We start from the raw sequence: 26,016 nt of genomic DNA, 5'->3' as shown, positions 1-26,016 counted from the left end.
TCACACACTTCATGACTCTGAAATCTGAAACTGCCACTATGCTACTTGTGTCTTCCACAGTGAAAACTGATGCAAAATATTTATTAAGTTCATCTGCAATTTCTATATCCCCCATTACTAGTGCTGCAGCATCATTCTCCTGCAGTCAAAAATTTATTCTCACCTCTCTTTTACACTTTATGAATCTGATGAAAGTTTTGGTATCCTCTTTAATATTATTGGCTAGCCTACTTTCATATTCTATCTTTATCTTAATTAATCTGTTTTTTTTAGTTGCATTCTGTTTTTTTTTTAAAGTCTCCCAATTCTCTAACTTCCTACTAATTTTTGCTCTATTATATGCCCTCTCTTTGGTTTTTATGTTGGTTTTGACTTCTCTTGTTAGGCATGGTTGTGTCATCTTGGCTTTAGAATACTTCTGCCTCTTTAGGATGTATATATCCTGGGCCTTCTGAATTGCTTCCAGAAATTCCAGCATTGCTTCTCTGCCATCATCCCTGTCAGTGTTCTTTTCCAATCAATTCTAGCCAACTTCACTGTCATGCCTCTGTAATTCCCTTTACTCCACCTTAATACTGATATACCTGGCTTTAGCTTCTCCTTCTCAAACTTCAGAGTGAATTTGGTCATATTATGATCACTCACCCCCTAAGAGTTCTTTTACCTTAAGCTCTCTAATCAATTCCGGTTCATGGTATAACACCAAATTCAGAATTGCTGATCCCCTAGTGGATTCCACCTCATGCTACTCTATAAAGCTATGTCAGAGGCTCTCTGGAAATTCTGCTTCTTTGGATCCATCACCAACCTGATTTTCACAATCTGCCTGCATATTGAAACATCCCTTGACTATTGTAACATTACTCTTTTGGCATGCATTTTCTATCTCCCGTTGTAATTTGTAGACCACATCCTTACTACTGTTTGGGGGTGTCTGTATATAACTCCTATCAAGGTATTTTTCCCCTTGCAGTTCCTGAGCGCTCTCCACAATGATTCAATACTCTCCTTCTAATGATTTCGTTTCATTTTTTACCAGCAGAGCAATGCCGCCCCTGTTGTCCTTTTGATGCAATATGTATCCCTGGACATTAAGTTTGCTCTTCAAGTTGGAGAAACCGCCGTGAATCACTGCTTTTTAAACCTCATTCGCCATCCTGATTGAAGGGTAGCTCTTTTTATGCATTTCTGATGTTGATTGTCCAACTTTCAAGAAATATACTAGCATAGATAGAACATTGGTTGACTAGCGGGAGGCAAAGAGTAGAAATAAAGTGGGCCTTTTCAAAATGCTGGAGGAACTCAGCAAGCCAGGCAGCAGCAATGGAAAAGAGTACAGTCGGCATTTTGAGCAAGACCCTTCATCAGGACTGGAAACAAAGAGATGAGGAATAGGAAGTTGGGGAGAGGGGAGGAAGAAACACTTTGTGATAGGTGAAACTGGGATGTGGAGAGGGGGTGAAGTAAAGGTGAAAGAGACTGAGGCTGGAAGAGCAACACACATTCCGTTTGGGTGGCCTCCAACCTGAACATGAACATCAATTTCTTGAACTTCACCATTTCCCATTCCCATTTTTCTGATCTCACTTATCTCCTAACCTGCCCATCACCTCCCTCTGGTGCTCCTCACACTTTTCTTTCTTCCATGGCCTTTGGTCCTCTCCTTTTAGATTCCTCCTTCTCCAACCCTTTACCTCTTTCACCAATCAACTTCCCATTTCTTTTCTTCACCCTTTCCCCACCTCCTCATTTCATCTATCCCCTTGTGTTTCTTCCTCCCCTCTCCCAACTTTGTTACTCTGACCCCTCATCTTTTTTTTCTCCAGTCCTGATGAAGGGTCTTGGACCGAAAAGTTGACTGTACTCTTTTCCTTAGATGCTGCCGGGCCTGCTGAGTTCCTCCAGCTACTTGTGTGTGTTACTTGGACTTCCAGCATCTGCAGATTTCCTCTTGTTCGTGATTGGCCTTTTCTGGTTGGCTGTCGGTGACTAGAGGTTTTCCGCAGGGGTCAATATATTGGGACCGCTTCTTTTCATGTTTTATGTTAAGGATTTGGATGATGGCATTAATGGATTTGTGGACAATGTCAAGATAGGTGGAGGGGCAGATAGCTCGAGGTGGCAGAGAGTAGAACTTAAATGGAACAGGAGAACAGGTGAAGAAGTGGAAAATGGAATACAGTTTAGGGAAGTGTATGATCATACACTTTTGTAGAAGGAGTAAAGGCATAGGCTATTTTCTAAACAGTGAGAAAATTAAGAAATCAGAGATGCGAAGGGACTTGAGAGTCTTTGCGTAGGATTCCCCAATGCTCACCTTGCAGGTTGAGTTGGTGGTAAGGAAAGCAAATGCAATGTTATCATTCATTTTGAGAGGGTCTGAATATAAGAACATGGATGCGAAGCTAAGGCTTTATAAGGCATTGGTCAGATCTCACTTTTTTTTTTGTGAGCACTTGATCTAAAGAGTGATCAGGTTTACTTGTAATGCGTCATCTGGTACAATACCCTAAAGGCAGCCAGGGAAGAAGATGTTATGACTGCAGCTGAGTCTCTAGACACTGTGAGCTTGTAGAAATAAAAAGTCTTCACTTATTTCAAACTACTGAAGAATTAATTTCTCCTCTCCTCTCCCTGGACAATAAAGTGGTGTATTTATACTTTTTAACCACAAAGATTGATAAATGATTAACTACAGTTTCAATGGTTATAATTGCCTACTTAACTAACATATTGAGTGCAGACAAGTAACTTTTGCAGAATTATAAATTTACGATGGGAGTATTTCCCAATTGGCAGAAACTCTTTGAATATTCAAATACCTGTGCTGCCCTGAGAGGTTCTGAGCACAAAGTGCCATTCACCCAAATTATACTTCTTTGGCTTACAGTGTTGAGGGATGGCTTCTCGACAATACAAACAGCAAGTGACAAAACAGACATACTTTGTACTGTGTATTAAGTTGCAGGGAAATGCCTTTAGACATGTGTTAGAACATGAAATAGCTACTGCCTTGGTCATGAGGACTTCAATTGAGAGCCAGATAACATGAGCATTTATCTGTCTTCCCCTGTGCAGTATCCATGGTACAGAATACCCTTGAAGGCCTTTTTTTTTGCCTTTGAAGACTGGCTTGTTTTAATTAATACCTGCTATCTCTATAATTCCATAACTCCTGAATAACTCAAATGAATGATGGCTTCAAGGATTATGTTTTCGGAAGTTCCCAGACCCTTAGAACTCAACCTATATGAGGAATTACAATCTGAAGAGGAAAAATATATAATCCATATACCAATTTCTGCATGCAATGGATGCTAAGTCTGAACCATCAGAGAATGTTGTTGTATTGATTATGAGATAGAGAATTGAAGTATTGCTTTGCTGTCAACAGTGATTGCTGGTTGAGGAGGGTTAATTAAGGACACAGGAAATAATTTGAAAGTAAATACGTTCTTCAAAAAGGACAATTAAACATTTTATGTCTTGTGTGTCAATTGCCAGCTAGAATTACAAAATCAGTGTCTATATTATAAATATTACAAAGAGCTGCATATAATAGCATGTCAAAAAAGATAAATTGCTCAAAAATTTTCAAAATCATATCAGCAGAATTCATCAGTCTGTTGCCACTAGCAACATGAAATAACTCTGCAATTTAGAGGCATTTGTTATTTTGAAAAGATTTGCTGTACAAAATGCAAAAGTTATGGAAAAGTTCTTGTTTTAATTGCTGAAACTCCTGCTTCTTGATACTGTTGGAAGGCTGTATGGTCTTAATCACTGAAGAGGAGTGGTCCTGGAATTAATGAGTCGTAACAAATGCAGTTCTTCATGCGGGGATCACTGATTAGAATTACAGTGTAGACAGGAGGTATTTGACTGTGTATTTGCAATTTGCTTTGTTTGTGAACAAAAACAAAGTATCTCACTCAGAGCATCAGTGAATTTGTTCAGCAAGTGGCTGAACCGTACCGATTACGAGGTTTTAGTTTCAATGTCTGTGCTAATGTAACTAATCCTGTGGACCATTATAGAATCTCAATGACAGTGCTAACCCACATCACGCAGTTTGTCTTGGTACCCTTAATGCGGTTGATCTTGGTTGAAAATTGTTTAATTGTAAATGGATAAAAATAAGATTGTTAAAGCAGATTGATAATTAATTTTCAAAAGCAAGTTGGATGCATACTGAAAAGTTTGTAGAACTTGGAAAAGACTGCAATACAGAAGCAGTCCTTTCAGCCGATCTATTCAGTGTTGAATGATTTAAACTGCCTATTCCCAATCGGCCTGACAGTGTAATTACTGATAAGTAACTACTGGCTTCTCCTTACACCACCTTCTAATTATGACTTCTGCCCCCATTCTTTCTAGTCCTGATGAAGGGCCTCAGTACAAAATGTCGACTGTTTATTCCATAAGTGTTCCCTGACCTTCTGAGTTCCTGAAGCATTTTGTGTGTGTTGCTCAAGATATCCGGCATCTGCAGAATTTCTTGTGTTACTGATGGTGATCCAAGCATACTCTCTTCTTGACGCTGTTGTTGGGACGAAGATACAGAAGCCTTATGCCCCACACCATCACGTCCAGGAACAACTATTACTCTTCAACCATCAGGCTCCTGAACCAGCGTGGAGAACTTCACTCACATCAACACTGAACTGATTCCACAACCTGCAGACACACTTTCAAGGACCCTACAACTCTTGTTCTCAGTATTATTTATTTATGACATTTACATACTTTGATAATAAACTTACTTTGAAATTTGATTTATTTCGATTAGATGTTTCAAATACCTAGCAGTGGCACCATGGGTTCAGACTCTGTGACCAGTTTAATAGTTCATATAATTGGATTGATCTTTGTGTTGGGATCTGCTCAGTATGTGCAATCGGAATCATTAAAGAGAAGGGCAAACACTCAACTACAGATTTTCCCAAGTAACATTAGCAACAGAAGATTTCCTCCCAACAAGGGCAGTGCCTGATTCCCCTTTCTCGCCCATAAATACACATCTACCACTACTTCCTGTACCAGCATCACCAAGTTGGTTTAAAATGCAACCACGTGAGGGAGAAATTTATAATTTGACAACAGTTTGGGGTTACAAACTGAATGGAGACAACCATTTTATGTAGTAGTGTTATTGGATTGGATTAAAACTCAGGAGCTGAAACCTTTTTTTAGCTCAAGGGCAATGTTTTACAAACAAACATAAAAGCTGTTTCAACATATGTAATATGTTGCACATTTATTTTTCATATTTTTAAAAATTAAATGATATATCAGACAGAGTGATTCAGAACGCTTCAACAAGTGATGATAAGGCATAGGTTTGAACACAGAATTTTGAATGCAGAAAGAACTTTTTATTCCATTAAAGCTGTAACATTTTGCAAATAGCCTGCCCTATCAGTCCATTGTATTTCCTGAGGGAGATTTCTGGATAAATATTAACTGACCTACCAAATGGTCATGCTAAACTCCAGAATATTTACCCACCTTTGTGATTCTTCAGTTAAGCGGTGACTTAGTCATGCACACAGCAGCTCGAGAGTGCTGGCAGGGATGGAGTGTGGGAGGTGAGGTGGGGGCGGTGTATACAATAGATAAACAAGTTTAATAGAACGTGGCCTTTTTGTTTCAGGTCCTGGGTTGTATTCCAATCCAGACCAATAACTCCTGAGTACAAAATGAGTTTGGGCAGTCTCCATTCAAAAATCATAGAACTATACTGCTTCCTAACCATAAATTCACCAAAAATTGTCACAAATTGTCTTGTGTTATGTGAATCACCCTGCAGGTGTTTTATGTGGGAAACAGTGAATAAAGCATCTTTATGGGCAAAAGGATGAATGAGAGAAAAACTCTAATTCAGAGATTGCCCCTTCATTTCTATGGACACCATTCCATTTACCAAACCCATCCCACCATTAAAAATTACTGGACAATGTCCCTACATTCTGCAATGGCTCCAGCCACTAATGTTCCAATTGAAATTGTTGCTGGCCATATCAACTTCATGTAATAAATGTTGTATGTTTTGTACTCAGCATTCTCAGACCATTCGGGGCATAGAATGTTCTGGACTTATTATTAAGAAATGGTGGTTTGATCTTGTTCTTGTTCTTGATAGAGTTGTTAAATTCTTTTAGAAGGATCAATTATTGAAAAGAATTTTAAAACGATACAGGAAACAACAGGTCAGGTACCAGTGACTGAAAGGTAAATACAGTTGGTGTTTCAAGTCAAATGCCCCTCTTTGTAATTAGGATTTATCTCATCAAACTCATCAAGATAAAATATTCATATTTCTTTATAAAACTTTCCCAGCCTTCAGACACTTCAAAAACTTTTGATGGCTGAACACAAGCGCTTCTGCCGATGCTGGAAATACAGAGCAATGCACACAAAATACTGGAGGAACTACGCAGGTCAGGCAGCATCTGTGGAGAGTCAATGTTTTGAGCTAATCCATCACTTAAATGTGGCTGAGCACTCAAAAGTTCAAAGTAAATTTATTATCAAATTACAAATATGTCACCTTATACAACCCGGAAATTTGTTTTCTTGTAGGCATGCTCAGTAAATCCAAGAAACGTAATAGAATCAATGAAAGACCCCACCCCACAGGACAGACAAAAAGCCAGCATGCAGAAGACAACAAACTGTACAAATACATAAGAAAGAAAAAGGAAATAATAAAAATAAATAAATAAGCAATAAATATTGAGAACATGAGATAATGAGTCCTTGAAACTGATGTGGGTCCTGAGGCTTCTGTACTTTTTTCCTGATGGCAGCGGTGAGAAGAGATCATGGCCGGAGTGGTGGAGGTCCTTGATGAGGGCATTGGTGTTTCCATATCAGACTGTGATGCAGCAAGTCAATCTACTCTTCCCGACACATCTTTAGAAGTTTGCCAAAGCTTTAGAAGTCAAGCTGAGTGTTCACAAACTTCTAAGGAAGTAGAGGTGCTGCCGTGTTTTCTTCATAATGGCACTTACATGCTGGACCCAGGACAGATCATCTGATGAGGAATGGCTCATGGACCTCTTGTTTCCTCCTCCCAAAGCCAATAATCAGTTGCTTGGTCTTGCTGATGTAGAGAGGTTGTTGTGGCACCACTCATCTAGATTTTTAATCTCCCTCCTAAATGCTCAATCAATAGAGACATTTACTGTCAGAGCAATGCATCCAATATACATCATGAAGTTCTTTTTCTTTGCAAACATCCACAAAAACAGAGAGTGCTGCAAAGAATGAATGATAGTTAAATGTTAGACCCCAAAGCACCCCCACCTTCCCCCTCCCACAATGATTCGCCACCTTTGATTCAGGAGATGACAGTGGTGTCATCAGCAAACTTAAATATGGCAAAGGAGATGTGCTTAGCCTCACAGTCATAAATATACAGTGAGTAGAGCAATGGGCTGAGCACACAGCCTTGTGTTGCACCTGTGCTGATGGAGATTATGGAGAAAATGTTGCTGACAATCCGAACTGACTGGGGTCTGCAATTGAGGAAATCAAGGATCCAAATGCACAAAGGAGTATTGAAGCCAATGTCTGGAAACTTATTGATTAGTCTTGAGGGGATGTTGGTATTGACTTGTGTGTAAGGCCCCACAACCAGCAATGCGATAATACGTCTTGTGTTTGTGAAGGTGGAGTAAATATTATTGAAGATCATGGATAAAACACCCTGCTCTTCTTCAAAGAAATCTTTTCCAACAGACCTCAGCTTAACTAAAAGAAAGCACTTCCAACAGTGCAGCTCTCCTGTTTTTTTTTATTGGAGTGTCAATCTTGCTGATGTCTCAGGAGAGGAACTTGAACTCATGTGGCTTCTAATTCAGAGGGATAAGTACTTCCAACCGAGCTGCAGTTGACAGACTGACAGTTTGTGAAGTCCTGTGTCTATTCTCTAGACTGTTGTTGCTTGCCGTGTTTCAAACACTGTCATTCCTGGATTCACCATTTTATGACTTGGACCAGTCTTGCTTCAGTTGTTAACTCTTAACACTTGCGGAGAAATGTTTCTTTGTGGACACACATCAAGGTAAAATGTTAACTATAAACACAAGAAAGTCTGCAGATGCTGAAAATGCAGAGCAACACACACACAATGCTGGTGGAACTCAGCAGGTCAGGCAGCATCTACGAGAAGGAATAAAGAGTCCAAATTTCGGACTGAGGCCCTTCTGCAGGACTGAGAAGGAAGGGGGAAGTTGCCAAAATAAAAAGTTGAGGGGAGGGTTTGATGGGAAAGGAGGTTTGCTGGAAGGTGATAGGTGAAGCCAGTTGGATGGGGAAAGGTCAAGGGCTGGAGAGGAAGGAATCTGATAGGAGAGGAGACCGGTCTGGAGGAGAAAAGGAAGGAATAAGCTGTTGAGAAGAAATAAAAGGTCAGATTGGGGAAGAGAGGTAGGGGCAGGGAGGGGGGGTTGAGTGGGGGAGTTTTGTTTGCCAGAAGGAAAAATCAATACTCAGACAGTACTCCTGCCTTCAGTTGTTACCTCTTAACACTTGCAGAGAAGTGAGAGAAGTGTTTGCGTGTGGACACACATCAAGGTAAATGTTAACTGGCGCTTTCTATAACTGAAAGCGATTTACATTCATGAGCTGAGTTCACCCATACAGAACAGAAGAGATGCTATTGGAGTGACCACTGAACTATGGAACAGAGTAAACTGTGTGATTGATGCCTTAACACTTAAATCACAACATTGTCTCAAATCTGTTATGCTTTCACTACTTCTCCAGCTTTTTAATCTGGATAGGCCTCTGCTTTTTAAAACTCTTGTCTAGGTTACTTTATTCATCTTATTGATGAGTCTGGGTTTCACTCTCAAACTGAGATTCAAGAAACTGCAGATGCTAAAACAGACAATCACAGATGCTGCTTGACTCACTGAGTTCCTTCAACAGATTGTTGCTTCACTCTCAAATCCTCCCCTTTAAACTCATTTTATCTCCGCAAATGACAAATCTTTCTTATGGACCCGCAACTGTGGACAAGAATGGAACAACTTCTCTTAAAAATCTCGTACTTTAGCTCAGTAACCTCCTGCATGAGGCAATAAATGAGCAACATTATATGAATGCAAGTAAACCAGATTGATCTTGTTGGTTTGAAATAACAGTTTTCCATTTCTCATGCAGAATTCTCCCTGTGCTCACCCACACAAAATTGTTACTACGCTGCTTATACAGCTTGATTTATTTTTATTTGAAGCATACTTGCTTGACAGAATCCAGGGGCAAAATCGTGAGGTGTTCTCTAACGAGAGTAATCCTTATTTGCCTTGGCTTCAAGAAACTTACTGCAAATTGAAACTGGTAAATTGTACAGCACATTGGGAAAGCATCATTTTTATTATCGAGAAGACAACTCTATGATGCAACTAACTGTTGAATTCATTATATTTGATAGAAAATATAAAGCAGGAATTGAAGAAAAACTATTATAAAATAAAATGGCAAAGCTGCTTTGTACTTTAAATTGATATTTTTTTGCTGGCAGTATTTTTAATGGTTCAGTCACAATGACACCATTTGTCTGGGTGATTTGCTGATAGTTATTTCTGAGTCAAAGAATCAACAGTGGCCTGGATTTTTAGTTTTAACAACCAAGGAATGGAACTTGCTTGAGGAAACTTAATTCTTCCTTATAAATCTATGCAGTACCAGTCATTGCAAAATACACACAGTGGCCACTTTATTAGGCACACCTGCTGATTAATACAAAGATCTAATCAGCCATAAAAGCATACAGTCATGGTCAAGGGGTTCAGACCAAACATTAGAATGGGAATGAAATGTGACTTTGACTGTGGAATGAATGTTGGTGCCAGATGGGGTGGTTTGAGTATCTCAGAAAGTGCTGATCTCCTGAGATTTTCACATAGAACAGTCTCTAGAGTTTACAGAGAGGGGTGCGCGAAACAAAAAACGTCCAGTGAGTGGCAGATCAGTGGGTGAAAACACCTTGTTAATGAGAGAGATCAATAGAGTGTGGCCAGATTGGTTAAAACTGACAGGTAGGCAACAATAACATAAAATAGCCACGTGTTCCAATAGTGGTGTGTAAAAGAACATTTCTGATTGTACAACATATCGAACCTTGTAGTGGATGGGCAACAGCAGCAAAAGACCACATACATACACTCAATGGCCACTTTAATAGGTACAGGAAAATCAAATGTTTGAAATGTACTTATTCTCGGTGTGAGCATCAGAAGTGACTATAGTTAAGGTTCAGAGGGCGATATATGAATAAAAGGTCTTGGTCCGAAACATCGACTCTTTATTCTTTTCCATTGATGCTGCCTGGCCTGCTGAGATCTTCCAGTGTTTTGGTTGTGTTGCTTTGCATTTCCAGCATTTGCAGACTTTTTCCTGTTTGTTATCATAATTATTATAGAGGAATATGGTTGTCTGAACAGAAAACAAATATTAACTTCCATTTTATGAAGGACTTTAATGAATTATTTGAGATTTCTTGGACAATGAAACCTCCAATAGCTTTCTTCCTCGTGCCAATCCACAAATTTCATAATTCATTGGGTTTATTGTCACTTATTACAAGAAGATGGAGTTGTTAGAACATGATTGTTGATTGCAGAGAGGGTGACAGGGAAGAGGGGTAGGCACAACTTAAATGAATTGAGAGATTTTCAGTATTTACTTTCTTTAAATCTGCTGACAGGATTTATAAATAGGCTGGACTCAAGCATCCATTGAAATGGGTGAGGCCTTCATTTTAAGTATGTACATTGGCATTTGATTACATCGTTGACCTCACCTTCATTATTTGATTCCAGATTCCATCATTTGTAGTCCTTTGTTGCCTCCTCTTGCAAGTCTGAGATTCTGGAGACATGACCAAGGACTGGAGGCTGGAGGTGGCCTGACCAAGGCTTGAAGGCCTGCCTCGTTGTGTGAGTGGGTGGGTGGAAGTTTGGTGGGAGAGTAGGAAAGCAGCTTATTTTGCTGTTAACCAATGGCAAATACAACAGGCCTCATAGGGTAGCATTCACTTCCTGTCACCAACATACAGGAGAAGTTCTTACCAGTTGACATCAGAATATGAAGATGGTTCTCCTTTGAGGTTAATAATTTGCCATTATACTGTGCTGAATTGCCTGATGACACTTCAATAAAAAAGCGGACTTTAAGTTTTGAAATATATTAATATTCCTTCATCATCGCTAGGTCTAAATCCTGTGACATTGACTATGTGAATGACACTTTGGGAGTATCCCACCTGAAGGACTGCAGTGGTTCAAGAAAATATTCACCTTCTCTGGGAGATTGAGAGTGGCAATTAATGCTGTCCATGGACTGAAAATAGTAATATATGAAGAAAATTGTGTCCTAGAGGTGGATTTCCAATCAAATCATACTCAAACTGTGGAACACATTATCACCATGGATATGCTATCACAGGTCTCACTTCCACTCCGAGCTGATAATTTCAGTTCTCAGTGCACAGAGTACAAAACCCCTTCTGCTGGAACCCCGGCGTGTGAGCTTCTTGGCTTTATTCCTGGCTTATTAAACCTGCCATATTCATTCAGTATTATTTTGTTCCTTCTCTGTATTTTGCCAGCATTTCATTACTGAGCATCCTGCTATGCGCTTCCAGTAGTCTGCACACACTCAGCTTCCTGTCTTATCAGTTTTGCCTGGATGGTCCGTTATTGAACTTAAGGGATGTGATTTATTGACAACGGTAGAGGAGGAATGGACATGGGAGGAATAAGAATTAAGGGGAAATGATCTAAATAGTCAAAGTAGACATTTTAACGCTTCCTTTTAAGATGATAGACTGACAAAACATATTTTGGTACTTTATGTCAAAGCCTGAACTTTTAATATTTTTGAGCCACTGATCTGTTAGTCATTTAGTATTTTTAACATCACTTCAGTATTCTTTTGATCAGTTCACTATTCTGGTAAGCAAAATAGAATAACTTAACCTTTTCGTTAAAGAGCCTTTTCTCCTTATTCTGTTACAAGTTGTCACTGACAATAGCACCTCTTCCTCAGCAAGGAAGAGCTGTTACTGTCAGTGACAACTTGTAACAGATGCATCTCAAGGATGTTTGTTTAGCTCACTTCACCCTCTCTGCGCTCATGACTGTGGTTGAGCACAACTCAGTCCAATCACCAACTATAAATTCGGGATGATATCATCATTGTTGGTAGAATCTCAGATGGTGACAAGTAGGCATAAAGGAGTGAGGCAAGTTGGCTCGTTGAATGGTTTCACTGTGCCAACCTTGCACTCAGGATCAGCCGAGGGAAGGGGAACTCGGGAGAACACACACCAGTCCGCATTAAGGGGGTCCGAAGTAGAAAGGGTGAACAGCTTCAAGTTCTGGGGTCCAAACTATTGATGCAGTCACAAAGAAGGCCCACCAGTGGCTCTATTTCATTCGAAGTTTGAGGAGATTTGGTATGTTACCAAAGACTCTTGAACTTTTCAACAAATGTATGCTGGAGAGCATTGTGACTGGTTGCATCACAATCTGGTGTGGAGGCTCCCGCGAACAGCACTGAAAGTGACGGAAGAGGGTTATAGACTCAGTGAACACTATCACTGACACACCCTTTCCCACCTTCAAGGACATCTTCTAAAGTTGATTCCTCGAGAAGGTGGCAGCCATCATTTAGCACTCTTACCATCTGGGACATGCTTTCTTCTCATTACCACCATCAGTAAAGAGGTACAGGAGCCAGAAGACATGCATTCAATATTCTATGAACAGCTTCTTCCCTTCCACCATCGGATTTCTGAATGGTCCAGGAACACGACTTCATGATTCCTCTTTTGTGCCATTTATGTATTTGTTTTTTATTGTAACTTGTAATTTTTTTGTGTGATTTACTCTGTCTTGCTGCCACAAAACACTGAATTTTGCGACGTGTCAGTGATGATAAATGTGATTCCGATTCCTGGCATTTGTGGAAAGATGGCTTTCCCTGTGCATCACTGCTACTGAATCTGAAGGACTTAATGAATGTAATTAAACTTCTTGCCTCAGGACTCAGTGATATGGGGAGAATTTGTTGTCTTGCCTGATGAAATAGTCTGAGTCAGCCATTAGTGGTAGGGCATGGAGAATCTCAACTAACTGCAATCTTAGCCATAGCTATTTGACCTCTGTTGCAAAGGATTCTTTCCATTGTATTGGCCTCTGCACTTCAAGATAGTTTAATGTCATTTCCTGTACAGAAGTGTAAGGAAAATGAAACCATTGTTACTTGGGATTTGATTCAGCACAAAATATAAAGAACACAACAATAATAATTTAAACACAATAAATATAAATACATAAAATAGCTCATAAACATAGATAGTATGTCTATAAAATGATGCTAGGCTTTACGTAAGGTGACTGATGGGAAATATTCAAGCGGTGGTGGAGCTGGTGGGTCAGTCTTACTGCTTGGGGAAAGTAACAGTTTTTGAGTCTGGTCGTTCTGGCGTGGATACTCCTGATGGGAGTGAGACAAACAGTCCATGAATCGGGTGTATGAAATCCTTCATGGTGTTACTGGCCCTTTGCTGGCACCTTTCTGTACATACACCCTTGATGGCAGGTAGGCAGGTGCCAATGATGCATTGGGCAGTTTTGCCCACTCGCGGTGGAGACTTCCTCTCCGCTGCAGTGTAATTACTCTGACTGTGAAGTGCTTTGCCATATTCTGAATGCTATGCAATGCGACTTTTCCTCTTGCAGTTGTGTGCAATCATTACAAAGGAGTTCCTTTACTGGAGCAGTCAATGCTGGATTAGAAATCACTTCTTTCGAACTGATCACTATGCAGCACTAGGCTTCCTCTTGCAATGAAATATGGCCAGATGAAAGAGCTTGAATGCATTAGGAGAAAGGCTATTATCTGCCAACTCAGAGCTGTTCTCTGAATGCTTGGTGAGTTTGGGAACGTGTTACAGGATCTAGTAGACCTCAACAGTTGTATACCATAGAGAACATTCTTCAAATATTCTTTTACCATTGTAAACTCAAGAGATTCTGCAGATGCTGGAAGTCCAGAGCAACACACACAAAGTGCTGGAGAAACTCAACAGGTCAGGCAGCAACTGTGGAGAGAAATTAAGAATCAACCCTTCGATGGGGACTGGAGTGAAAGGGGGAAGAATCTAGAATAAGAAAGTGGGGGGAGGAGGACAAGTACAAACTGACAGTTGATAGGTGAGGCTTATTTTTTGCCATTATCTTTTAGTACTGGGGAAAATTTTTGAGTAAGTCTTCGATTCCAGATTTTAATGGCAGTTGGCCAGGTCTACTTCATACAGCAATTTATTTGCAATGGGGTGCAATGTATTTTGTTGTTGCACTCAACCCTTCTAGGATGACACCTTGGCCGTGAATGTCACATCACTCTCCAGCTCCATCCTCATTCTGAAGTCTTTACAACCACCATTCAGAGGCCCGTTTCCTGGGTTGTGCCCTTGGTTCTCTCATCATGTTAGCATCTCACAGCATATTTTCAGTTTCTTCTTTATGTCTGCTCTTTTCCATCTAAGTACTCTATTTCTTCCATAAGACATAGGAGCAGAATTAGGCCATTTGGCCCATCAAGTCTGCATTCCATCATGGACGATTTATTATCTCTCTCAACCCCATTCTCCTGTCTTCTCCCCATGACCTTTGATGCCCTGATAAATCAAGCACCTGTCCATTTCTGCTTTAAATATACCCAATAACTTGGCCTCCACAGCAGTCTGGGGCAATGAATTCCACAGATCTACCACCATCTGGCTAAAGAAATTCCACCCTCAGTGGAGCTCTTTCCTCAGATTCTGTCAGTGCGTTAATGCTTCCCAGTTCTTCACCCAATCTTACAGAGTTACTGAGGGCAGGAAGACTCTACAACGGGTAGTCAAAACTGCCATCGAGGGCACGTATACAGAAAAGTGCCAGAAACCGGCCAGTGACATCATGAAAGATCCCACCCACCCAGATCAAGGGCATCACTGCCATCAGGAAGAGGAAGCTGAGAAGCATCCACCCCAGGACTTACCCCAAGCAGTGAGGCTGTTCAACACCTCCACCCACCCACCCCTCCACATCCTCAAGAGGCTTCACTTCACCATTTCCTGTCAGGCACCTTTTGTCTAGACACTCCTGTGCCTAGTGTCACATTATGGACATGTGGATCTATGTATATAAGCTAAATTGTGCATTTATATTTATTGTGGTTTTTTTTTTCATTCTAATTGTTTTTTTAACTTGTATTTTTTGTGGTGCATCATGTCAGAGTAGCAATTGCTTTGTACTGGAAAAGACATTAAACAATCTTGAATATTGAATCTAAAATTTTGCTTTTAATGAACGTCACAGTGGATTCAACCAATTTGTACGCACGATAAACTCCTCCACCTTGTCAGTTCTCTCCCTTTCTTAAGCCTCCTCAAAGCACATGACTTTGGTGTCCTCTCCTAATCCTTGTACCATTAGCATTTGATATTTGTTTTCACTGTCCCTGAATGCTCGGAATTGTTGTGTTGGTGAAAACTATTTAAATGGAAGCTGCTTGTATGTGAAGCTGTGCTGTGCAATAATCAATTATAAAACAAATTGCTTGTGAATTGGGAATAGGCAGTAAGACGTGATTCTTTAGTCACTGCATGCTATATGTGAAGCATTGCAGAAGTATACGGACAACCTTTGTCTGCATTGGAAGTGTAATTTTAAACTGGGATATTTATTGTTAGGATGTTAAATATATTATGATCCATTTGAGGACCAGATTTCTTCGGCTAGCAGTTATTCCTCAATCCCCTCCACCGAAGCAGATTTGCTGACTGTTTATTTTATTGCTTTGTGTAGGCCTACACTTGTATTTTCTGTAAAACACTGCATAGAATGGAAAGCCAGCCCGAGGGTCAGGATTGGAGGCCCAGCTCGGGCTGATTCTGCTCGTCTCCTTCAACGCTCCTTCCTCTCTCCACGGCGCCGAGACTACAATCTGCTCCGGCAACTGTCGCCTCCATGGGTTTTGTGGGATTTCTTGCCCCACTAATATGATGAACGGAGATCGATACTTGGGCCAACCCGGCTCCGGGGAGCAGATCGAAGTACTCATTCTGGTTCGGAATACCGTTGTGTGCATGATGTGTGTGTGTGTGTGTTTTCTCCTCTTTCTCAGCGCGGAGGATATGGTCTTTCTTTTTATTTAATTGTTCTTTGGTTTTCTTGCTTTGTGGTTGCCAGTAAGCAAACACCTCAAGGTGTATAATTCATACGCTCTTTGTTAATAAATGTACTTTGACCTTGTCAGTTGGAAAAGGCTGGTGACATCCTAATGAAAGCTATACAAAGTTTGTCCTTTGTAATGTATTTCAAGGCTTCTTGACTTTAGAATTAGGGAACCATATCAATTAAGAAAGGGTAGCACAAAAGAGTATAAATTGAACAGATGGTAAAGACCATTGCTTTAAAGTGGAACTAAGTTTAACTAATCTGAGTGTTGGCAGAACTTCTGTTATCAAGGATAAACTTGATTTGCCATATACATTTACATGCTTTCACAGTTTGCGGTGATGTGTTGGTGTGGCATGCAACAAAAAACACGGCATTCAACAATTATAAGGATAAAGAGTTACATAAAAATAGAACTTAGAGTATAACATATGGGTATAGAATAAAATATGCAGAAATGCATAAATACCAGCATGTATTTACAATGTAAGCAGCGTTATAAAAAGTGGTTTAAAGTGTTTACAGAGCAGTAAAGTGACTGAGGTAATAGAGGGGGATGGGGTGACTAACTAGAATGGTTGATCAGATTAGCTCCCTGGGGGAAGAAACTGTTAATGTGCTGTGAAGTTTTTGTTTTAATAGCCCACTAGTGCTTTCCAGAAGGGGTCTTTTGGAAAAGGGTGTGTAGTGTCTGCGATGATTTACCCTGCCTGCTTCTAGTCCTGGACACAATGGGTCATGCAGTGACTGCAGCCAATGACTGTGTCGGCTGGTAGTTTGCTATTGTTTTTGTGTATCGTGAGCGGATACTGCTCCAAACCAGATGGCAATGGCTGGTGTGTGGATTCTCTCAGTGTTGTCAGTGTAGGATTGCAGCAGTATATTCTGGTTCAAGAGCAAATGGATTGAAAATCAGAATCAGAATTAGGTTTAATATCACTGGCATATGTCATGAAATTTTTGTTTTGTGGCAGCAGTATGGAACAATACATAAAATAGACTATAAATTAGAGTAAGAAACATGTACAGTGTACGCTGCAATGCTCTTTTGATTGTAAATGAACAAAATCAGTGCACATGAACCTCGCCTAGGTAATGGACTGCCTTTATACAATTGCCTTCGTATAATGCTCAACAATTGCATCCTCTAAACGTTTACTTTCATTGTAACATTCAAAATGATTGTCAATACCATCAAACCTTTCATAGTTCCTAACTTGCTGATGTAGTGAAGTCATTTCATTTTCACTCCCAGCCTTTTCTGGCATCGCCAAGCCTGAATGCTTGAACCCACATAAGCAAAACAGTTCGGAATTGTCTCACTGCTTATTTCTCGCTTTTTGAACACAAACACACACAACTGGCGCTATTTAAAACCTGTTCGCTCTAAGCATGCTGTTCAGTCTAACGGCCACGCAAGTGCACGTGTCTGATGCTAGTTAGAAACTGTTCAGCAACAGAGTCCTACCCCACTTATGTGGAATAGCGTCCCAACTGAACAAAGGGAATACTAGTGATTTTCTCGAATAGATTTTGCTGTTTTAGAGATGTCAGAAATAAGCATCTACCCCAATTAACCGATGTAGTGCGAAAAGAGAGCAAAAAATAGAGTTGCCCACATTCTTGATAGTTTGACATATTGTGCTGAACATTATTGAGCAAGAGTTTAATTTTGGACACAGGTCATGACTGAACCAAAAGCAAGTCTTTGCCAATGGTCTTGTTCAGAGTTCTCAGTTTGTTCCTGAGCTATTTGCCCAGTCCCTACTATATCTAGCCTGATAAAATTTCTGTCTGTGCTTTTCTCAAGATTTTCTTTAAAAACAGATTGATCTTGTTGTGTTCCTTAGTAGTGTTTTAAATTTAGATTGGTGGTGCTGCGACAGACAAGGAGAGCTGGAAAAGTGTCTCCAGATTTGATGGAATTCAGTAAGGGCAGTGGTAATGAAATTCTTGCACAGGCAAGATGAATTCTATAGGTGTGATTGCTTAACACTATACGAGATACAAAATATGATATTGGCTGTAGCGAATCTGAGTTTAGCACTTCGAAAAACTGCTAATTATCTCAGTCCATCTGAACCGCAACACGTTTGGTTTTCCCAGACAGTACATTCAAATCCTGTTAGCTGAATGACCGATTGAAAATCATGTTTCATTCCATTCTGTATGTAGATGTTATTCAGTCGGTAGAAGTGTTGTTATGTTGTTTTTGTTAAAGATGAAGCACGGAACAGGCCCTTCCGGTCTAAGGAACAGTACTGGTCCTGCAACTCACTTACTTAAGCAACTTACTTACTTACTTAAACAACTTACCGACGAACTGGGATGCCTTTGGCAAGTGGGAGAAAACCAGAGCACCTGGAGGAAGCCTACACGCACACACAGGATGAACATGCAGACTTTCTTACAGAGGACGTTGGAATTGAACCCTGAACACTGACGCCCCAAGCTGTAATAGCGTCACATTAACCGCTTTGCTACTGCGGCGCCCTTTGCTGCTCCAAAAGTTCTTTCAGGCATAGAACAAAATGATAGAATATTTGCTGCTTGTTTGGTGTAATTTCTATAAAATCCATTAGGCTGGCAAAGTCTTTATGACGGGCATATCAAGGTCAAAGTACGTATATGTCATTACGTACTTTGAGATTCATTTTCTTGCAGGCATTCATAGAAGAACAAAGAAATACATACCATAGAATCAGTGAAAAACTGCACACATTGAACAGTATAGCACAGGACAGAATCTTCGGCCCACATGATGCTGTGCGAAAATAATCAGGCCCGTGACACCTAATTTAACCATTCTGCTAGCAAAAGGTCTGAATCCCTCTAGTCTCTGTATATTCATGTGCCTATTAAAGAACCTCTTAAACAATTCTGTCAAATCTGCTTCCTGTACCACCCCCGGCAGCACTTTCCAGGCACCCAGCCAGTCTCTGTGGAAAAACAAAACTTGCCCCACATACCTCCTTTGAACGCATGTCCTCTGGTATTTTGACCCTGGGAAGAGACAGTGGATCTGAGCCTCCCTTAAGTTTATAAGCTTCAATCAGATCTTCTGTCAGTTTCCGCTGCTCCAGAGAAAACAGTATTAGTTTGTCCAAGTTTTCCTTAAAAAAAACATTCCCTCTAATCTAGGTAGCATCCTGGTAATTCTCTCCAGAGCTTCCAATTCCTTTGTATAATGGGGTCACCAGAACTGAGAGCAGTACTCCAGATGTTTATTTCTGTGAAGTATTTAAATAAATACATCAAAGTAAATGATAACTTCTACTAATTTGTTTTTCTATCTAAATAAGAAATGCTCTGCTAAAAAAACCTTCAAAAGATTGGAGGCTCTTCAGATGTGTATAATTTAGGAGCTCAGTCATGATTGGCTAAAGACCATGGGATATTGTGGTCTTGGGCATGATGAAAGATTTTAAAAGAGATAAAGATTAGCTTTATTTGTCACATGTACATCAAAGCATACTGTGTCATTTGTGTCTGAGGATGTGCTGGGGGCATGCGACAAGTGTCACCATGTTTCTGGCGCCAACGTAGCATATCTACAACTTACTAATCCTAACCCATATGTCTTTGGAATGTGGGAGGATACCAGAGCACCTGGAGGAAACCTACATGGTCATGGGGAGGATGTCCAAATTCCTTCCAGACTGTGGTGGGAACGGAATCATTGATGCTGTAAGGCATAATGCAAGCCATTGTGCTACTGTGCCATCCCCGAGTGTTGGGATTTGGTAACCACATACAAAACAGAACGACCTCATGAGGGACCCCAGGGAACTGACTGACTTCATATCAGACAGGTGCAGAGTCGGCTTGTAGCTGAACTCTTAGTAATATTGCTCATTGGAATCACAAGACTGAAGGTTCACATCCACTTCAGAGTTGCAACGCCAAATTGTTCTGGCAGTCCAGGCTATGCTTTGAGAAACAGGCAGCTATCAATGTGACTCTTGTTGTGACCCTAATCATTTCCACAGTTTAGCAATACTACAGGCACTTAGCACTCCAGTGGATTTGATATTATTTGTCCTAATTCTGCTCTTTCTTGTATAATTTTGTGTAATTTATGCTTTTCTTTTAAATGTTATATTCTCTAAGACAATGTGTCTGTGACAGCTCTTTTTCTCATCATACATGTGTGTGTATATTTATATATATATATATATATATATATGAAATTGTGTATTTGACGATTAATTTGGCTTTAACTTAAGAGAGATGTTAAACAAATGGTTTATGGTTCAGATGGATGTTAAAGTTCCCACAGTAATATTGATGAAAATGAATATTCTATGTTTTAGCTGTAATTAGCATAACCATTGAATAGATAACCTGGCCTTGCATACCACTGCCATGGTCACATTTAAAGAGGTATCATGGAAAGGTGTGGCAAATTGAGGGTTTTATTTTACATTGGAATCATTACCTGAGCAATTTCTTTCTGAACTGTCCTTGAACGTGAGTCTAAAGGTTATGGTGACAATATAGCGATCGGGCAAGGAAATTATCTGCTCTGGTTTGCAAGCCTGATGGTTGAGGGGTAATAACTGTTCCTGAACCTGGTGATGTGGTGACCTTGACTTTCCTGTACCTCCTTCCTGATGGCAGTAGCAAGAAGAGATGGCTAGGGTCCCTGATGATGGATGCTGCTTTCCTGCAACTGTGCTACATGTAGATGTGCTCAGTGGTGAGGAGGGCTTTACCCATGATAGACTGGGCTATGTCCGCTACTTTTCGTAGGCTTTTCTGTTCAAGGGCATCGATGTTTCCATACTGGGCCATGATACAAATAATCAATGTTCTCTTCACTGCACATCTGTAGAAGTGTGTCAGAGTTTGAGAGGATGTGCCGAGCCTGCGCGAATGTCGAAGAAAGTAAAGGCACTGACCTGCCTTTCTTGTAATGGCACCTGTGTGGTGGGCCTAGAACAAATGCTCTGAAATGATAACATTGAGGAATTTAAAACTGCTGACCCTCTCCACCTCTGATCCCCTGATAAGGACCCCTGGTTTCCTCCTCCCGTAGTTATAATCATCCCTTTGGTCTTGCTGACATTGAGTGAGAAGTTGTTGTGGCACCACTCTGCCAGGTTTTCAGTCTCCCTCCTGTATGCTGACCTATCAGTGCCCTTGACTGAACTAACTGGTGTTGTCAGTAAACCTAAACATGGCATTTGAGCTGTACTTCACCTCACGGTCAATGAATGACCGCAGAGAACAACTCTGAGTTCCATCTAATGCAGCTCTACAAAAAAATCCACTTAGTTACATGCTTTGAATTTGGTGCAATTGTGATATCTTGTATTATTTCCTTTGAAAGCAAGAGTTTTTCTCTCAAATTGTTTCCATAATGGAGACCCACCTTAAATTTTATTCTTTGTTACATTTCCTCCATTATCACAAGTTTTGCTCTTTAAAAGAGTCCTCCATTTACTGTAAAGTGCTTTGAGGAACTCTGAGGCAATAATATGCTTTCTTTTGAAATGACTGCAGGGAGGCATTTGTATTAGGAGTTGCAAAAGTCAATTTATGAGGAAGCTTTGCCTCTAGCAGAACAGATGGAAAGATAAATGCCTTTTTGTCTAGTAGATGTTGGAAAGCTGAAGGTTATAATGTTTTTCAGATTCTGGAAGCTCGAATGTCAAATGATTTTAGATGATGTAAGTAAAAAAAACCTCAAACATGTTAACTTTCTGATTGATAATTACTTTTCCTTTCAGAAAGTGTAGACAATGGAGAAGTTTATCAGAGAAAAAAAGCTCAGCACTCTGACTACTCCGAGGGTCTGATGGCTTTCAATCAATCAAGGTCTACGCCAGAGCAGCAACAAAACAGTTGGAAGCGCATTATATTACTTATTCTTGCCATCACCATACACAACATCCCAGGTAAGAAGTATAGAACATAGAATAGTACAGCACATTACAGGCCCTTCGGCCCACAGTGTTGTGCCGACCCTCAAACCCTGCCTCCCATGTAACCCCCCATTTTAAATTCCTTCATATACCCGTCTAGTAGTCTCTTAAATTTCACTAGTCTATCTGCCTCCACCACTGACTCAGGCAGTGCATTCCATGCACCTACCACTCTCTGAGTGAAAAACCTTCCTCTAATATCCCCCTTGAACTTCCCTCCCCTTACTTTAAAGCCATGTCCTCTTGCACTGAGCAGTGGTGCCCTGGGGAAGAGGCGCTGGCTGTCCACTCTGTCTATTCCTCTTAATATCTTGTACGCCCCTATCATGTCTCCTCTCATCCTCCTTCTCTCCAAAGAGTAAAGCCCTAGCTCCCTTAATCTCTGATCATAATCCATACTCTCTAAACCAGGCAGCATCCTGGTACATCTCCTCTGTACCCTTTCCAATGCTTCCACATCCTTCCTATAGTGAGGTGACCAGAACTGGACACAGTACTCTAAGTGTGGCCTAACTAGAGTTTTATAGAGCTGCATCATTACATCGCGACTATTAAGCTCTATCCCTCGACTTATGAAAGTTAACACCCCATCAGCTTTCTTAACTACCCTATCTACCTGTGAGGCAACTTTCAGGGTTCTGTGGACATGTACCCCCAGATCCCTCTGCTCCTCCACACTACCAAGTATCCTGCCATTTACTTTGCACTCTGCCTTGGAGTTTGTCCTTCCAAAGTGTACCACCTCACACTTCTCCGGGTTGAACTCCATCTGCCACTTCTCAGCCCACTTCTGCATCCTATCAACGTCAGAGCAGCAACAAGCTAGTACTGAACACAAATACAGTACCTTCAGAATTAAATGCACCTTGATCAATTAATTAATCTGTAGAAGAAGGATGTTACTGCTGGAACCAAAATGAATGTTGCTGTTCAATTTTAAAAAGCTGCTTACAGAGTTGGCATAAATCGGGAGGGTGTTATTCTTTATAATAATAAATAACCCAATGAAAGATATGTTGGTGTTGATTGTTGGAATGTGACAACCTTTATATTTGATACCATGTACAAATGTTAAACCCACCTAGGTTGCTTTAATTATATCATTGTCATTATTATGTGTCGTGTTTTATGACGTGAGCAATAATGGTCCATCCACGACCATGATTGTTCTTGGCAAATTTTTCTACAGAGGTGGTTTGCCATTGCCTTCATCAGTCTTCCAAATCTTTGAAAATATTCACTGAACCTATCATGAAGGTGGAAATACAAACAGGAAATACTGGGTACACTGAGTAGGTCAGATTGCATCGGTGAAAAGCCAAAACGTTTATGTTTAGGGTTACTCTTTCATCAGAACAGGGTTCTGATGATGAGTCCAGATCTGAAACATTAATTATTTTTCATTCTTCAGATGTAGTCTGACCTACGTGAATGTTTCCAGCATTTGCTGTTTGTAATACTGATGTGGAACTACAAGTTGAATGGAAGAACTGCATTTTAGTGAAGCCAGAAGCCAAAGGGCTTTCTAAGATCACCGGTAATTTAAAAAATGATATCTGTCAGTGAGTATAGTACTTGTTTCCTTTCTCCTATCAGATGCCTACTGTATACAGGAGCAGATGGATATAAACAGACAGGAAACTATTATCACCTCATCAATTTATCGTAGATTTGAACATGTCTTTTATGTGAATGCTTTGTGGTGCTTTCAGTTCAAAGGAGCAATAATAGCAGGAAGGATTATATAACGGATTGTAAATCCTGTATAACGGATTGTAAATACTACCAACATTAACAGTGTATTCCTGATTGCAACACTCTGTATCTAATAAATGATCCATGGATAGGGTTAAGCCAGGTACCTTGGCAGCTGGTAAATCAAGATGCTACATGCTGATCATTGCCGACATTGAAAGGATGGGAAAGGTAACTCTGTGAATTTTCTCCCATATCTCACAAGCAATTTATGAAATGGTGTCAGTGTTGAGTGATTTGACACTGCCCTCAGATTGTAAGGTCATAACCATTCAAAGTTCAAAGAAAGTTTGTTATCCCTGAGCTTCATTTTCTTGCAGGCATACTCAATGAATCCAATAACCACAATAGAATCGACCACACCACCTGGGTGTACAAAAAATGTGCAAAAGATAAACTGTGCAAGTACCAAAAGGAAGAAGAAATAATAATATGAAGCAATAAATACGGGGCGCAAACAATTCAGTTGGGCATGGGACTTGTGATCCAGGGAGCCATAGTACTGACAAGTTCCTATTAACCAACAAATAGTCTCTAGTTTCAAAGCAGAAAGAAGACTCCAGCAAAAAAATTACTAATGTGTGATTTAGCATTATAAACTAGAAAAAAGAAATTTGTTTTGACAAAATGTACCCACAAGGATAAAGCATCATTCATCTGGAAGTGTATTTGTGTCAGCAAAAATTTATTTTGAGTTAATGATGCAAAGAGAGGTGAATTAAAACTGATGCATTTGTGCTCACAGAAAAGAAAGGTGTCACATTGAAAACATCTCGATGGAAAAGTAAACAGAAGAATCTGGGCAACTTTGGGCAAGGCGGGGTAAAAGGAAACTGTGGTTTTCTGCAGTATCGATTTTTGTCTCCGTTTGATGTAGAGGCTTATGCTGCAGAGAAACAAAGTGCTTAAAAATTAGCTTGAAGGTGTGACCTGATGGAGGAGCGGTGGTGTGTTGCTATTTCTGAAACCTGTTACTTTGATATTTGCATTTCTATTTAATTATTTTCTTGCACATCTGGCACCATAACTGCTTGAAATATATTTCCATTTGTAATTACATCTGCTGCTTCTCTTCTGATGCCATTTATCAAATAAGCAGCCAAATCAAGGATTTTCACTGTAAAAAGGAAGAAAAATGGCATTTTAAAGTAACTTTTACACAGATTAAAAATATTAAAGATAGTGTGGATTTTCCTTTTTTAATTCCGATACCCTGATTGGGTCTGTAGAAGCTACAGGCTATATTCATGCAATACCGCCACTTCTTTTATTTACATATGGCATCATTTTTGTATGATATAATTTCAAGTTATAACATGATGCATTAATTTACCCAAATCATGTGAAATTTCAGAAAAAGAATCTTTTACAATGCCAATGACTCAGTCTTACTGTTTGCAGTTCTTCTTATTGCTTTGTGTGTCACTGTTCCAGACTGCTGGATATGTTAAGACTGTGTTGAATGAAAGGTGCCATATTCCTTCACAGCTGTGATCACGCTGTAAGGGCTAATAAGTTCCTGCAGAGTAGTCTTGTGGTTTAAAGCTCATATATTTTAATTATGAAAGAGAAATTTCTCCAAATGTATGCAGAAAGAAAGGAATTAACTTTATTACACTGTTTGAAGACTCATTGATGTTTCTTTGCTCTGGAAATGGCTGACTTTTATAACTATGTTGAGGATTAGAGGAAATATGATGTCATTTGAAGCCGTAGAACCTGCACAGAGGAATGAGTTGATGTTGAGGTGTAATGGGTGTCTCACTTGGCAACTTTGTCCTCCTGGAGTTGATTGAATACCCTCGAGTGTCTAAAGGTTTGAAGGTGATACCTTTTGTAGTGGGCCATGTCTCAAAAACCGATGAGTCAAAGATTCAAAGAGCATTTATTATCAAAGTATGTGTGCAGTTTACAGCCCTGAGATTCACCTTCCCGCAGACAGCCATGAAGCAAGGAAAAACTATGGAACCCATTCAATGAAAAACACCAACCACCCCCCCCCAATGGGGGAGGGGAAAGAAAAGCAAAATGCGCAAACTGCAAAAAAAAAACACGTTAAAAACACCTCCACAAAATCATCGAAACAGTCC

General features: G+C 40.1%; 1 protein-coding gene across 7 annotated transcripts in view; it reads left to right on the top strand.

Moving 5' to 3' along the window:
• LOC132380011 (zinc transporter ZIP11-like) overlaps positions 1-26,016 on the top strand; it is a 795,493-nt gene that overhangs the window by 372,853 nt on the left and 396,624 nt on the right. For 6 of the 7 annotated variants that reach the window (XM_059948456.1, XM_059948455.1, XM_059948460.1 and 3 more), the window contains one exon: positions 21,977-22,144. The exons of the other annotated variant lie outside the window; for it this stretch is intronic. In XM_059948456.1, the coding sequence (XP_059804439.1) occupies positions 21,977-22,144 (168 nt within the window). The remainder of the gene's footprint in view (positions 1-21,976; positions 22,145-26,016) is intronic. 7 annotated transcript variants of the gene reach the window in all.

The sequence above is a fragment of the Hypanus sabinus genome, chromosome 23 (assembly GCF_030144855.1).
Source record: "Hypanus sabinus isolate sHypSab1 chromosome 23, sHypSab1.hap1, whole genome shotgun sequence".
NCBI classification, from domain to species: Eukaryota; Metazoa; Chordata; class Chondrichthyes; order Myliobatiformes; family Dasyatidae; genus Hypanus; species Hypanus sabinus.
This window is presented reverse-complemented; position numbering and strand designations above follow the sequence as displayed.